Genomic DNA, 12757 nt, shown 5'->3' on the forward strand with positions numbered 1-12757 from the left:
GACAGAATGCGCGTAATGTACCACATGGGCGCCTCCAGACGACACGCTCAACGGGCGTGTATGGGAGCCGAAGAAGGCGGAGAGGACTCGAAGGAGATGTTGTAGTGGGCGCAGCGCATCCAAAATGGCTTGAAGTCTTTCTGCCGCCCGCTGTCTCTGACCGCCCTTTGACTCTTGATGGGCTGTGTGAAGTGCCTGTTTCGCCCGGAGGTCGACTACTCGGGGCGAGACAACCTGAACTTCTGGAAGGCTGCGTAGAAGAAATGTATTCCTGTCGCAGTCGGACAGCGTCCTTGGTCGACGAGGCCAGCCCTGCTTGTCTGAGCTTTGGGGGGGCACGTTGTCCTCTTTCTGTCGCGTGCTGTCCCTCTAAATTACCTTCCCCACTCCGTGACCCTGGTCGATTTCCACAAGATGTTTCTGAAACTCGGAAGACCGTGGACTCCCTGCGCTGGTCGCTGTTGCTTGTCAGAATTTCGATGCTTCCATTGAATAGTGCTTGCGGTTCTTGTGAAGAGCTGTTGTTCACAAGAAGACAGAAAAGTTGAGGAAGGTGCTGCCCGCTACCGACCTGCATCCCGCGCCGAGGGCGAAGCCACGATGCTGCATGCTTGATGATACAATCATTCGTTAATTACACACTAACTACTGGGAATCCGGTTTCTCGAGCATCCACCATCATTCTTGTTCACCGCCCGCCTTTAGTTTGGAATCTCATCGACGCTGCGCACATCTTCCGACTTGGAAACGTTGATCCTGTCTCTGGTCTTCTTGCTGTGTGGGTAAACATCCTTCCTCAAACGGTTGATTCCTCCGAGAGGCCTATGCGCATCCAGACCTCTCCACGCGTCCAACGACATGCGATCCTCCCAGAACACACGTCTTTCGTGACTGAAGCTGTCTTGTGCAGGGAAGATAATAGTGCCTAGCGATTGATAAGGACTCGTTGCCTCATCCCATACGACGCTTCCATCCTCGGTAGGATGATGAGCTGGATCCGTTCCCAGCTGGATCTGCATCATCTTGTGAGTAGGTCTTGTCTACACAAGCGGCTGACTCTTCTTACCTTGAATTCGTATTTGGCTTCTTTGTCGCCGAAATAGTCGAACAGCCAGTCTGACAACACGCATGACGGGTCATCATTTTTGACCTTGTCATCGGCTGCTTCCTGAGACTCCAACACAGGGAACAAAGCCATGTGTCCGTAGTATTGCCCAAATCTGAATGCTGACTGGGTGTACATGGAATGGGAGATGATGTTAGTGTTTGGAAGCATGTAAGGCGCGTGTTGCTTCACCAGATCCATTTGCAGCTTCAAATGTCTGCCCAGGGCCGCAGGATCATCGAAATACTTCTCACGAAGACTCATGATGTCCAAGGTCGTATCGACATCTGTCAGCTCAATGCTCGGAGCGTTGTTGAAGAAGAAGTCCTGGGTGTTGACTGAACTGTCGACGCCTTCCAGTCGAAGTCCTGTAACACCAAAGACCTTGAGTCCTAGACCGCGAGGACCATTCTCCTGATCACGTTGTAGAAGATATGGTTCGTTTGCATATCTCGCTGCAACGTCATACGTTTTACCTGGCTCCGAGAATATGCCTTGGCGAAGATGCTCTGGAAGATCTGGATGGACTTGAAGCTTGCCCTTGACAATTCCCTGCGTTTTCACATGAGTCGCCCTGAAAGCTTTTCTGTGAAGGTCAAAGTTGCGCTTCTGCATGCGCTCCATGACCTCCTTGATCCGCTGTGTCTTCTCTTGCTCGTCCGGTTTGATGGTCTCGACTCCAGAAGCGTTCCAGGCAAGGTAGGCGTCATTGGGTGGTGCGCTAGACAAGCCGCGCTTGACATTTGTCCAAGCTGAACTCACAGTCTCCTTCAATGCTTCCGTCATCGTTGGCTAGGTATATCGTATGTATTTATCGAAGCTGAACAAAAGAAGCTTGATAGGGCTCACGGAGTTTATTCCCTTTGGTGAATGCCCTCTGTCAATGTACGTCATGAAAACGGTAGCTGCCGCGGCTGCATCGATACACTTAATCCGTTACACGGCAGATGTAAATGAGAATACGCGTTGCTCATGAACCCGATTTTGCTTCTCACGAGTGAGGACTGAGCTGCTGCACTCTACTGACAGAGTCTAGATTGAGAGTGTTGTGCAGACTTGCAGAAGACTTTACTGTTAGTTGTGAGTCCAAGCACAGAGCCGCTTCCCGACAGACTGGGTCTCGTCGAAGTTCTTACGGCCGAGTACTGCTAGCCACACGAAGTACGGAACATGTTTGATTCTGCTTCCATTTCATCCATAATCACGCTGTCATGTTCAGAACACGTAAATCTCGGAGAAGAATCGTTGCTGTTAATGCGACTTGCATCGATAGGAAGGTTGAACTACCTGGGTAGGCGAACATCGACATTCTAGAAACTTGACAGGATATCGGACGTTAGACGACCTAGAGAATTTGGGACACTAAAACTTCAGAAACGCGTTTTGCTAGTCTACGTGCAAGGGCTTTGGTGACAAACAGTCGAGTATCTGCAGGGTGATAAGATGGCCGATTGAGGGCCAGATTCGAACTGAGTACAAAGAATGAGACACGGTTGTCAAGGGCCTTCAACATTTGATCTACACTTCAATTTAGACACGAGTGTGGTTTCTACATCCCTCATAGAATGTGGTCGACTTGGTCATCGACCCGACAGATTGGTAGCTCTGATAGTGAGTCTCCACAGGACGAGGTCCTTAGACTCAGAGCAGCTGCAAGGGTGACGCACCTCCCAGCTGAGCCCGAGATCAAGTTGAGTTCTTCGGAGGTCAGGAGACTTCGCACCTTCTATCCTCTTATGTTCTTGAGTTTTTTCTTGGGCAGACACGTACTGAGCCATCCTCCCTTCGCGAGCGGCCTGGCCGTATTGTTTTCCTCTCGTTACCTAGATCGTGTCAGACAACGGGTCTGTTCGTGACAGATCTAACAAACCTCACCTGCCTCAAGACCAACAGACTTGTCCGATCGCTCTTCCACAACGATGATACCCAACTTCGATCTCTACTGGACTGACCAAGCTGCCAAAGGGCAACTTGTCGACCTCACCGTACATCTCCAGCACGCACCGACACATCAGTACGCCGGTCATTAGTAGACTGCACTGGCGAGCAGACTCTAGAGCATCTACGCCCAGTCTACCGGCGGGGGGAGACGTCTGTTTGGGTCAGGAACATACTTGACGTCGCCTTGGTCGACCCCCTTATGTCCCTTCTCGGCCCTTTGACCCCAAACAGCAAACCTGCGACAATCAGCTCTTGGACTGCACATCTTTGCTAACGAACTCACATCGGAATATAGAGTCGCAGACTCATGTCTGACACTTCCCTTTCACACCCAGCAATCAGATCCTCGAAGTCGCTTTCTTGCATACCAGCCTGACGGCAGTGCCATATACCCAACGACCTCAAAGTCTGCAACGCTACCGACTTCATGTCCCTGCCCACTTCTCGCAGGCGAGGGTCTTGGTGCCACTCCCCAACGGGCAATTGCTTTGGCTCCACAGCAATGTTGATGAACCCGGCATTGTGGAGGTGTCGGGGTAGCTCTGTTCCGACCCTTGGATCTTTGTTCTGCCTCTCTAAGGCCTGGCTGTAGATGTTCCACCATCTTGAAAGATACTCCAGAGGCCTTCCGCTTCGCGATTGGATATTGAATTGTGCTTCGAGCATCTGTAGCCAGCCGCCGTCTCTTAGCCGGTCGTGGAGGTCTTGCACATAGGATGCCCATCGGCTTGCGTTGATGCTGTCTGCGAGGAATCGTGAGTTGACGAGATCATATTTGTCCCTGGCGAGTTCCTCTTGGTCGTAGCGGAAGGGTTCGTTGAGATTCCATCTCTTCTTCACTACTCCGGGCGACGATCCTTCGGTATGGAAGATGTCGACAGCGACTACCTATTCGGCACGTCAGTCAGGTCTGGTGGTAATGCATGTATCGGTACACTCTATTACCATCTAGGCTTACCTGGCATGCAAAGTCGTCATCCTCCGAGCTGGAAGATCCTGGCCCCAGCTCAGATTTCTCCATTACTTCCTCGGCCCACTCGATGCCACCACCACTTCCGCAGTCAAGTATAAACTCTGGAGCTAAGTCGGTTGGCAGGAAGAGACGTCTCTCAAACAGCCGAGAGACAACGTCGTAGAAGTCAGCCTGCCGGTTAAGCTCTTCCTTCTCGAAAGTTAGCCTCTAGCAATTCACTCTCCACGCGAAGCCCCTGACCTGCTTCGCGACCTTGCAGCAGACAACACCGACCTCGTTCGGGACTCTGTGGACAACACAGTCCATGCCGCTCTTTGGTAGGGCCTTGTCGATACGTAGTCGCCTCGGAGCGTCAGAATCGCAAACAGGAGCACACACTGTGCTACGTCACGGACACCACAAGGACTTGGTAGAAACTCTGGTACTTACATCATCGATAGGTACGCAATGTATACCGTGCTGTACCGAGAAGGTGAGGAAGTCTCTGCCATACTCATGCACCGAGGCATCGGTCCTAGGTTGAGGCTGCGGGTTGGAGGTCATGCTGTTAATGCCGTGGTAAATTCACCTCAGTTGCTCTCTTGTGGTAGAGAAGTTACTTCCCCCGTATCCAGGTATGTCGATGTCTATGCAGGAGCGCGAGGAATGAAAGACTAAGTCGTAAGATCAAGCGTGGAGCCTCTGAGAGTGATGAAGGATCGAATGAATGATTGAATCGTCAAGGTTGGCAACGCAGTGACACACACTCACTAACTTCCTGTCGAATTGATTGATGCGAACGCTGTGGCTTAGGGTGCAAAGCCTATATTTCCGATGAAGTGCAACACAAGCCGACGGACGTTGTGTATTGCCGTGAGAGCATTACACACCTGACGTACGAGCCACCAACTGCCATAGATCATGGGTAATCACGGGGAGTGACTCGCTCGGCTGCTCCGAAGCCTTCTTGACCCTGTGCCAAGTCGCTGACGAGCACCTCTCGGCTGGACCAGCTCAAGGCGCAACACCCGTCTTCTCTTAGACATTCTCAACTCACAAGCATTGAGGCCTCGAGATAGCAACGGTCTCACCAAGAAGAGTACATGTGGACCTGACTCGACACAGCCATTCTGCTGATCTCTATGCAATGCGCAAAGACCAAGTAATTCTGGAGATGGTTCCGTGCAAGCATGTACCATGCCTGTGGTTGCACTGTCTATCGAATTCTGCAATCGACTTACGCGTACCTGGACACCTGTCGAAGACCTTGTTTGGAGCAGGTACCGTCATCGAATCGGCATGCATGCTGCAGGCGTCATGTGGCTGCCACGAACACATCCTTCCTCCATGCACAGCGAACGCCTGATAAATTAATCGGACTGTTGTGCTACATCGGCCTACAGCCCTCCAATGGGAGTCATGTTGGAAGACCACTCCGAACTCCACTCGGCATTTTGAACTCGAACGCAGGGCATTGTACTGTTGACTGCCATGACTGACAGGCTGTCAGATATATGCTTGTTTTGTTCTGAGGTGCAAGCAGGGGCCCCCAGCTAATGGTTGCTCGGACAGATTTTCAATGGTTTGGGCCCGCTCCTTCACCGACTCCATGGCTGCGGAACTTAGCAACGGCCTTCTGCCGCCTTCCTTGACGGGATATTGGGACTTCCTAGGCTTTCACACATCCCATTCCACCTCGCACTAGCAAAGATCGTGTGAGTTGAACAGCCATCATCTCTCCTATCTCCTTTTGCTTGCGATGGGAAGCTGATTGCGTTCTCTTCAACTGCAAGAAGGAATCTAGAATGGTCAGTGCGTTTGAATTCGGAAGAACGTCTGTCCTTTACTCCTTGGTTCTTTGATCAGTAAACCCACCTCCGGAGAGTGCCATACAAGCACTGTGCTAACACGCTCCGACCGACATGTCCAACGTAGATCCTCGCGCTTGGGCCAGCCATTGTGTGCAGGTTCGAGAATTCAAGTTGACCGTTCCTTGTTTGACACGTGGATGATCCTTCCCAACGCGGAAGGTCGATGCCTTCCGTTCCCATCAGGGAAGGACCCATCATTAGTAGGAGCGCGATGTTTTTTCGTATTGATACACCAATCGTTGTCGTATTGGATGCGCAGACATTTTGTTTGTCGGCTTGATTTGGGCTCTCTCTAGGATGGTATTCTCATGCTATTTTGCATGGCTTTGCCCACCCAAGTCTAAGTAATCACAAGTTTTAGGCAAGTTTGGCAAAAGATTGTCCTATTCAAGCCACCTCTGCCAGTTGGTATCATCGCGGACAGCGTCTGAGTGTTCCCGGAAACGACGATCTTATAGCTGATCTTGCCAATCTATCATGCGAGCATTGTAGGTCACGGAGCTGCACGAACTCAGCGATGCATGACTCTTCCTTCTCGGCTTGTGGATCTTGACGTCTGTGTGCTTGCGCATGGCTCAAACCTAGCCATGGCATGCACACCACAACTCCTTCTGTTGTCCTTGGCCACGAGACGTGATTTGCTAGCCCAGCAAGGCCTTGAGTCTAGTAACAGGCTAACTCTCACATGCAGGATTGAAGCCAAATATTGACAGCCCCCACTGCATCTCTGTTCGTGGGTCGATTTGTTTCTCGACTGCCTTGCTACCAACTATGCTTCTATATAGCGTGCGAGTTATATCTGAAACTACAGTCGTATTCAACGTCGATATCTAGCAGGCTGATCGATGGTCTACCAGGTGAAGCAAGCGTGCGACTGGCACCCGGTCAGATGCGCTAAGGTCCCATTCCGATGCAGGGAAATATGACAGCTGCGTCCGCGACCGCGCACCACTTCATCGCTGACAGCCTGTCTTCGATTGCATGACCCAAGACTTTTCGCGAACAACCGAATAACCATTACTACGAGTCGTAATCTTCCAACCGACGTGTCTTCGAGGGCGTTAAGAACCGAGCCTGCAATCATCAGCTACCACCTTTGGCATCTTCGCACCTCAAACGAAATAAAAAGGCCCTGCACACAAACTTCACATGTTCAACAAGCAAAAAGAGACGAACGCATACGTATGCCATCACCATGCATGAGTGAATAAATGTCACTCGACGGTGTCTGTATGATGCCACGATACGGCAAGTGTGAGCAAAGCATGTTTTAGCTCTTTGATTGTGGCCTTGCTTCGTCGTCAAAATTGAACAGAGCTTCTCGCATTCGCTTGTTGCGAGCGAGCGTGCTGATACTCAAGATGCCCTTTTAACCTTGGAGCCGCGACACTGGTCTGAGCACACGAACATAGTCTCGAAGTTCTTTCCATCGTCCATGGCATGTACATGATACGTGTACATCACTACATGAACGATAGCGAGCAAGCTGCCGAACGTCGCGTGCCTAGCTTGACCGAACCGACCGAAGTCAAGCCACATAGGCTCCGATGCGATTAAATCCAGAGATACTGCCAGCAGCCGCCATGCACCTGAAGATAGGATCAAATACACATGGCGCATGTTCATGGTTGTATGTGGTGTGACCACTTCCAGGTTTGGACTTGGGAGTTTATCAATGCCCAAAGACATAGTCCACATAAATAGTCCAATCCCTAGTGGAGGCCGGTTCCCGGTCGTGGTCTGCAAGAAGAATTTCCGTAGATAAGCCACAGAGTCTGATAGTGTCCTATTCGAGGTTCGGTGGCTAAAAAGATAACAAGATAAATATCCATCCATCCTATGCTGGCAAATGCATCCGACTTTCATTTCAACCTTGCATACACTACTAGGAGCTAGCATGGAGTCTCGTCCACGTCGATCGAGAATATGTAACAAACCACGCCGTCAATAGTCTACACTTGGTCGAGCTAAGAGGAAAGTCCGAAGGAGCTTCTGCATGGAGCTACACCCTTTTCACTAAACCAATCTGCTAGAGAAATGTCTCAAAAGCTATGCTTGCTTTGGAGGAAACATGTTCATTGATATCAGCATATACCGTGTCCACGTGCAGAACATGATTCGACATGTGTCAAACCAGTTCGATTGATGAATGCGATATCCCAAAGAAGAAGGAGAAGCTTGAGGTGACGACTGCGGCTCGATTTAAACAAGGTCCAAGCTCAAGCTCTCAAAGATCGATAACTCATATCAGCCGGGCATCTTCTCGTTCTTCTGCTAGGTTGTTTTCGATCATTCTTGCTGAGGTCCATCTTTATTTGAGAAGCACAAGTTTTCACCGACCATGCTCTTGTTGTCGGTATTTCATGACAAGTGCGAGCAAGTACGATGTCCATGTCAAGAAACGTAGCGAAAAGCTGCGTTCCTCGAAAGCAGACCAGAATAGTCAAGAGGTTTCTCTCATCTTCTTAGCACATGCTCACGGTAGAACGGAGGTGTTCATCCGGCTGTAGATTGCGTTGGGATTCAGAATGCTGCTAAAGGTGAGCCAAGACGCGTGCAGCAGTGGTTCAATCGCGATGTGAAGTGTGTCGTCCGATCGTCACCATTCGTTACAGTGACATCACATCACCTAAATTACATCAGAAGCATCTTCGACTCCTCACCTATAAGGCACCTTCTCCGTTCCCAGAGCCGCAGATCTGCTTCTACACATCAACTTTTGCACATTTCAAATCAATCATCATGTCTGAAACCGACCAAGGCCAATTCAAGCAGGGTATGTGTCTTGCTCGTGAGATGGGAGCACATCGACTGACAAATATCAGGCTTCTCGATCCCCGTCGCTCACCAGAAGCCTCCGGGTCTCCAGACTGACATGAAGGGTCCTGATGCCATCAACGAGCACCTCCCCACCGGCGATGGTGGCTTCCAGAAGTACAAGGCCGCCGGCAAGCTCGAGGGCAAGAAGGCCGTCATCACCGGAGGCGACTCTGGTATTGGCCGCGCCATCGCCATCCTGTACGCCATGGAGGGCGCCGACAGCTTGATCGCCTACCTCGAGGTCGAGGAGAAGGACGCCCAAATCACAAAGCAGAAGGTCGAGGCATACGGCCGCAAGTGCCACTTGCTCCAGGTCGACCTCAAGAAGAAGGAGGACTGCAAGAAGGTTGTCGACACCGCTCTCGAGAAGATGGGTGCCATCAACATTCTTGTCAACAACGCCGCCTACCAGAACATGGTTGAGGACATCAAGGATCTCACCGAGGAGCAGTGGGAGTTCACCTTCAACACCAACATCCACCCCTTCTTCTACATGGCCAAGTACGCTCTGCCTCACATGCACCCTGGCGACAGCATCATCAACAACGCTTCCATCAATGCATACATCGGTCGTCCCGATCTCCTTGTACGTACAAACTCTTTCTTCCTCTTCCAAGTTATTCCTTACTGACTGCTTCCAGGACTACACATCAACAAAGGGCGCCATCATCTCCTTTACCCGTGGTCTGCACAACCAGTACGTCGGCCGCGGCATCCGTGTCAACGCTGTTGCTCCCGGTCCCGTCTGGACTCCTCTGATTCCTGCCACCATGAACGAGAAGGCTCAGAGCGAATTCACCAGCCCCATCGGCCGCCCCTCGCAGCCTTCTGAGATTGCTACTTGCTTTGTCTTCCTGGCTTCGCCCGACAGCTCCTCCATTGCTGGACAGACTCTCCACCCCAACGGAGGTGTCGTTGTCAGCGGTTAAGTGTTTTTGCACATGAACTTCGCTCAAGGACTGCTGCGTCGAACAGAAAGAAGCAGATGGACTTGAGCATGGAAAAAAGAACGAACGGCCTTTGCTATGATATAGTTTTAATGAGTTTATGAGAATGAGACTATTACAACCATCCTCCGTCTCCAACCTGACATTGGTATCCTCGTCATCAATGGTGACTTGATTCCACGTTCGTGGCTGTCGTTGCGCCTTCCTCGACGAGCTTGCGACTGGCATATAACGCTCTTTCCCCTATGATAGTGTCTCACCACGCCTCAAGCGGATTGTTTGCATTTGAAGCTTAGTTCTCATGCATCTCTCGGATGCTCGGCCTATGATATCGAATCGGCGTGATCTGGTAATGCTCATCGAGCAGAGTCGACAGTATTCTTTCTTTTTCTCATCGTTGAGCAATCAGACTCTGTCCTCGACGTATGAATGTCGAAAAATCAAAGGTGCAAATGGAATGGCTTCCAAGCTTTCACGATGGTGAAGTTTCAGTTCTGCCGAGTCGTACAACAGTTTCTTAGACCCACTAAATCAAGTGTGGTCACCTTTTCCTACGATATAATGTGTATATTTGACTTAAAACAAGCACTGGTGCTGGTATCACCCTGTCTGTCCTCTCGGTTTCACGAACGACCTGTGGAAGTTCATCGTTACAGGCATGGCTTTCCCATACATTCTCTTAAAAGCAAGAGGGAATATACAGACGTATTCTCTATCGCAATCTCTGGGCATGTCTAGTGGAAAAACTCGATGTCGTGCTCTAAAGCCCATCACCAGACAACCTTCTTCGACACAAATTTTGTAGAGAGCAATCTTTTCTCCAACATGTGAGTCTGTCTTTGCGATCCGTTTGTTGACCCACACTCGATCGACTGTTGAGCACCAAAGAACAGTATAGCAAGCAGAGGGTGAAAACATCAGACTTGAGTAACCACGCTTCCCCTAAAGAAGAAGAAGAAGAAGGTCTAGAGTATGGCGTATCTCCTCTCCCTTCGTGTATCCGGGTATCTTCCATAATGTTTGGTTTGATGAGGATATAATTGATATAAGCCCAATTTGGGGTCCTCGTCTAAACATTAGACCATCAACAAGAGAAGGTGTAGAGATATAACATAAAGGCATTCAAGCAATACCACAAAGAAGATGGACTCTACGAACACAACACACAATTCCAAGGACAGCAAGAAGGCAATGGAGACGACATTAAAGATTCATTTTTGGTTTTCCTAATCCATTACAAGCTCGTAAAGTCTAGAAAGATTGGAGTGAGAGGATGAGCAAATGGAAAATCTCTTTGTTCCTCAGACAGATAACTCCACATGTCCTCCATCGCTAGTACAAGAAAAAGACAAAGATCCAACAAGGAGATATCACCATGTCCAAGAAGAAACTAAACCAGTTAAAACCCAGCCTAATGGTCGGGTAGGCGGAGGAAGCGTGTGTAACAGAGATGAGTTGCAAAAAAAGGCAAGAAACCGGGGTATAGTACGGCAAGCCAAGGCGTAAATGCAAGAGCAGAAGCAGCTGATGCGAAGGAGAATGGGTATTGGGGGTATAGCGAGTCTGGCGTTCAAGTTGGCTGTATTGTAAAGCGAGCGTTATAAAGACAAAGAAGGATCCAAAAGCAGAAAATGCAGGAGAGAGAAAGAAGCGCAGGACGAAAATGCAGCATGCGTGGTGTAATAGATCAATGCCGGTCGAGGGTTTATGCAGTCTGTTCTTCGTCGACACTCAAGCCCATCATGGATGGTATAGGCTTGCGCTTTGTGCGTGTTTGTGGGAGAGGCAGACCCTGTACTGCCCTGGGCTCTTTCATAAGTGTGGTGTCCAATTTCGCCGGAATTCTACTAACGACTTGACGGTAGTCACCAGGAAAACGAGAGTTCGGTGCTGCAGTCGATGCGGAACGCCAAAGGTGCTCTGAAGTGTCGAACAACCAAGATGTGTTGTGCTTGGAAAAGATGGAGCCGCGGCCTCTGTTCCGCTTGGCGAGGATGATTTCGTCAAACAGCTTGATGGACGGATTCTCGGCACGAGTAGACTCCCGCTCGTGAATGAACTCATTGAACATCTGGGTTTCGCGCATCATGGTGATGTGTTCGGTCTGTTCACCAGGCACACTGCGAATGAATTGATCCATGTTGAAGTGATACACCATACCTGCCTTTCTGCGCTCGCCTGATGCCGGGTGCATAAAGCGACGGTAGGTGTACAAGAGTGAGGCGAAGCAACGGACGAAGACGGCGCGAACGGCGTCAGGGCGGAAAGCCAGAGGACAGACGACCGAGATCTGGTGTAGGCAGCGTGGATGTACGCTGGTGTTGCATCCACCGCATCGGTAAACACCGTCTTCGCACTTGTCATCGCAGATACTGCAGTATGTCTTGTCTTCACGCGGGCGCCAAACCAGACAGTGGCCCTCGATCCATTTCGTAGTTTCGGTGTCACGCGGGCAAGAAGGTTGAACGGCGTTTGGCATGATCGTCGAAGCGGCGAGGGTGGAGGGTGCGTAGACCGAGGGCGCATAACCAGCAGAATTAGCTAGAGTCGATCCTGACATGCTGCTGTTATGGCTGATGAACGGCTGATTGCCATTAGCAACACTAGGTCTCCTCAGATTGGCCATACGATCGAATCCAAAGGAAGAATTGCGCCTGCTCGCCACATCGAAATGTCCCGAACGCTTCTCACGAAGTGATGTTTGCATGCTGTAGCCTGAATCATTGCGAGAGACAGGGGTCGTGGGGAAGGTCTGCGACAATGGAGAAGGAATGGTTGGAGATGGCGGAGATCTGGTCGATGAGGATCGGCGGGCTTCTGACATGTTTGTTGACGGGTGCTCGCTTCCTCGAGAGGTAGTTCTAAAGTTTAGGAAGGCATTGAGGATGATGCTGCGATTTTGGATAGGCACGGGTAATTCTGAGAAAGCTGCAGAGTTGGCTCCGACCAAAGATGCCAGACTCGATGGAGTGGCTCTTTGGCTGTAAATCTGAGGGTTTTCGGAAGAAAAGGCGTCATTGGGGAAAGTCTCGATGGCGTACGAGGGAGGTCCGACAGGTACGCCGTAACGTATGTGGTGGGCTGCGACTGCTTGTAGCGAAGCGACGAGCTTTCTGCGCTG

At 50.5% G+C, this 12757-nt stretch overlaps 4 protein-coding genes across 4 annotated transcripts; 1 reads left to right on the forward strand and 3 right to left on the reverse strand.

Moving 5' to 3' along the window:
- Positions 1-701: 701 nt before the first annotated feature.
- On the reverse strand, positions 702-1891 carry M436DRAFT_74287 (heme-dependent catalase; the record flags this gene model as incomplete). Its single annotated transcript, XM_013570618.1, has 2 exons — positions 702-1013; positions 1058-1891. The coding sequence occupies 2 exons, from the start codon at positions 1889-1891 to the stop codon at positions 702-704; spliced, it is 1146 nt and encodes a 381-aa protein (XP_013426072.1).
- A 1434-nt stretch (positions 1892-3325) lies between these two features.
- Positions 3326-4562, reverse strand: M436DRAFT_50440 (uncharacterized protein; the record flags this gene model as incomplete). Its single annotated transcript, XM_013570391.1, has 3 exons — positions 3326-3885; positions 3992-4208; positions 4449-4562. The coding sequence occupies 3 exons, from the start codon at positions 4560-4562 to the stop codon at positions 3326-3328; spliced, it is 891 nt and encodes a 296-aa protein (XP_013425845.1).
- A 4049-nt stretch (positions 4563-8611) lies between these two features.
- M436DRAFT_65355 (3-oxoacyl-reductase) lies at positions 8612-9618 on the forward strand (the record flags this gene model as incomplete). The annotated part of the gene is made up of 3 exons (XM_013570507.1): positions 8612-8645; positions 8695-9275; positions 9331-9618. The coding sequence occupies 3 exons, from the start codon at positions 8612-8614 to the stop codon at positions 9616-9618; spliced, it is 903 nt and encodes a 300-aa protein (XP_013425961.1).
- Positions 9619-11341: 1723 nt separating this feature from the next.
- Positions 11342-12460, reverse strand: M436DRAFT_83485 (dDENN-domain-containing protein; the record flags this gene model as incomplete). The annotated part of the gene is made up of 1 exon (XM_013570619.1): positions 11342-12460. One exon carries the CDS (start codon positions 12458-12460, stop codon positions 11342-11344), a length of 1119 nt encoding a protein of 372 aa, XP_013426073.1.
- Positions 12461-12757: the final 297 nt, after the last annotated feature.

Source organism: Aureobasidium namibiae (assembly GCF_000721765.1).
Source record: "Aureobasidium namibiae CBS 147.97 unplaced genomic scaffold scaffold_12, whole genome shotgun sequence".
In the NCBI taxonomy this organism is placed as follows: domain Eukaryota; kingdom Fungi; phylum Ascomycota; class Dothideomycetes; order Dothideales; family Saccotheciaceae; genus Aureobasidium; species Aureobasidium namibiae.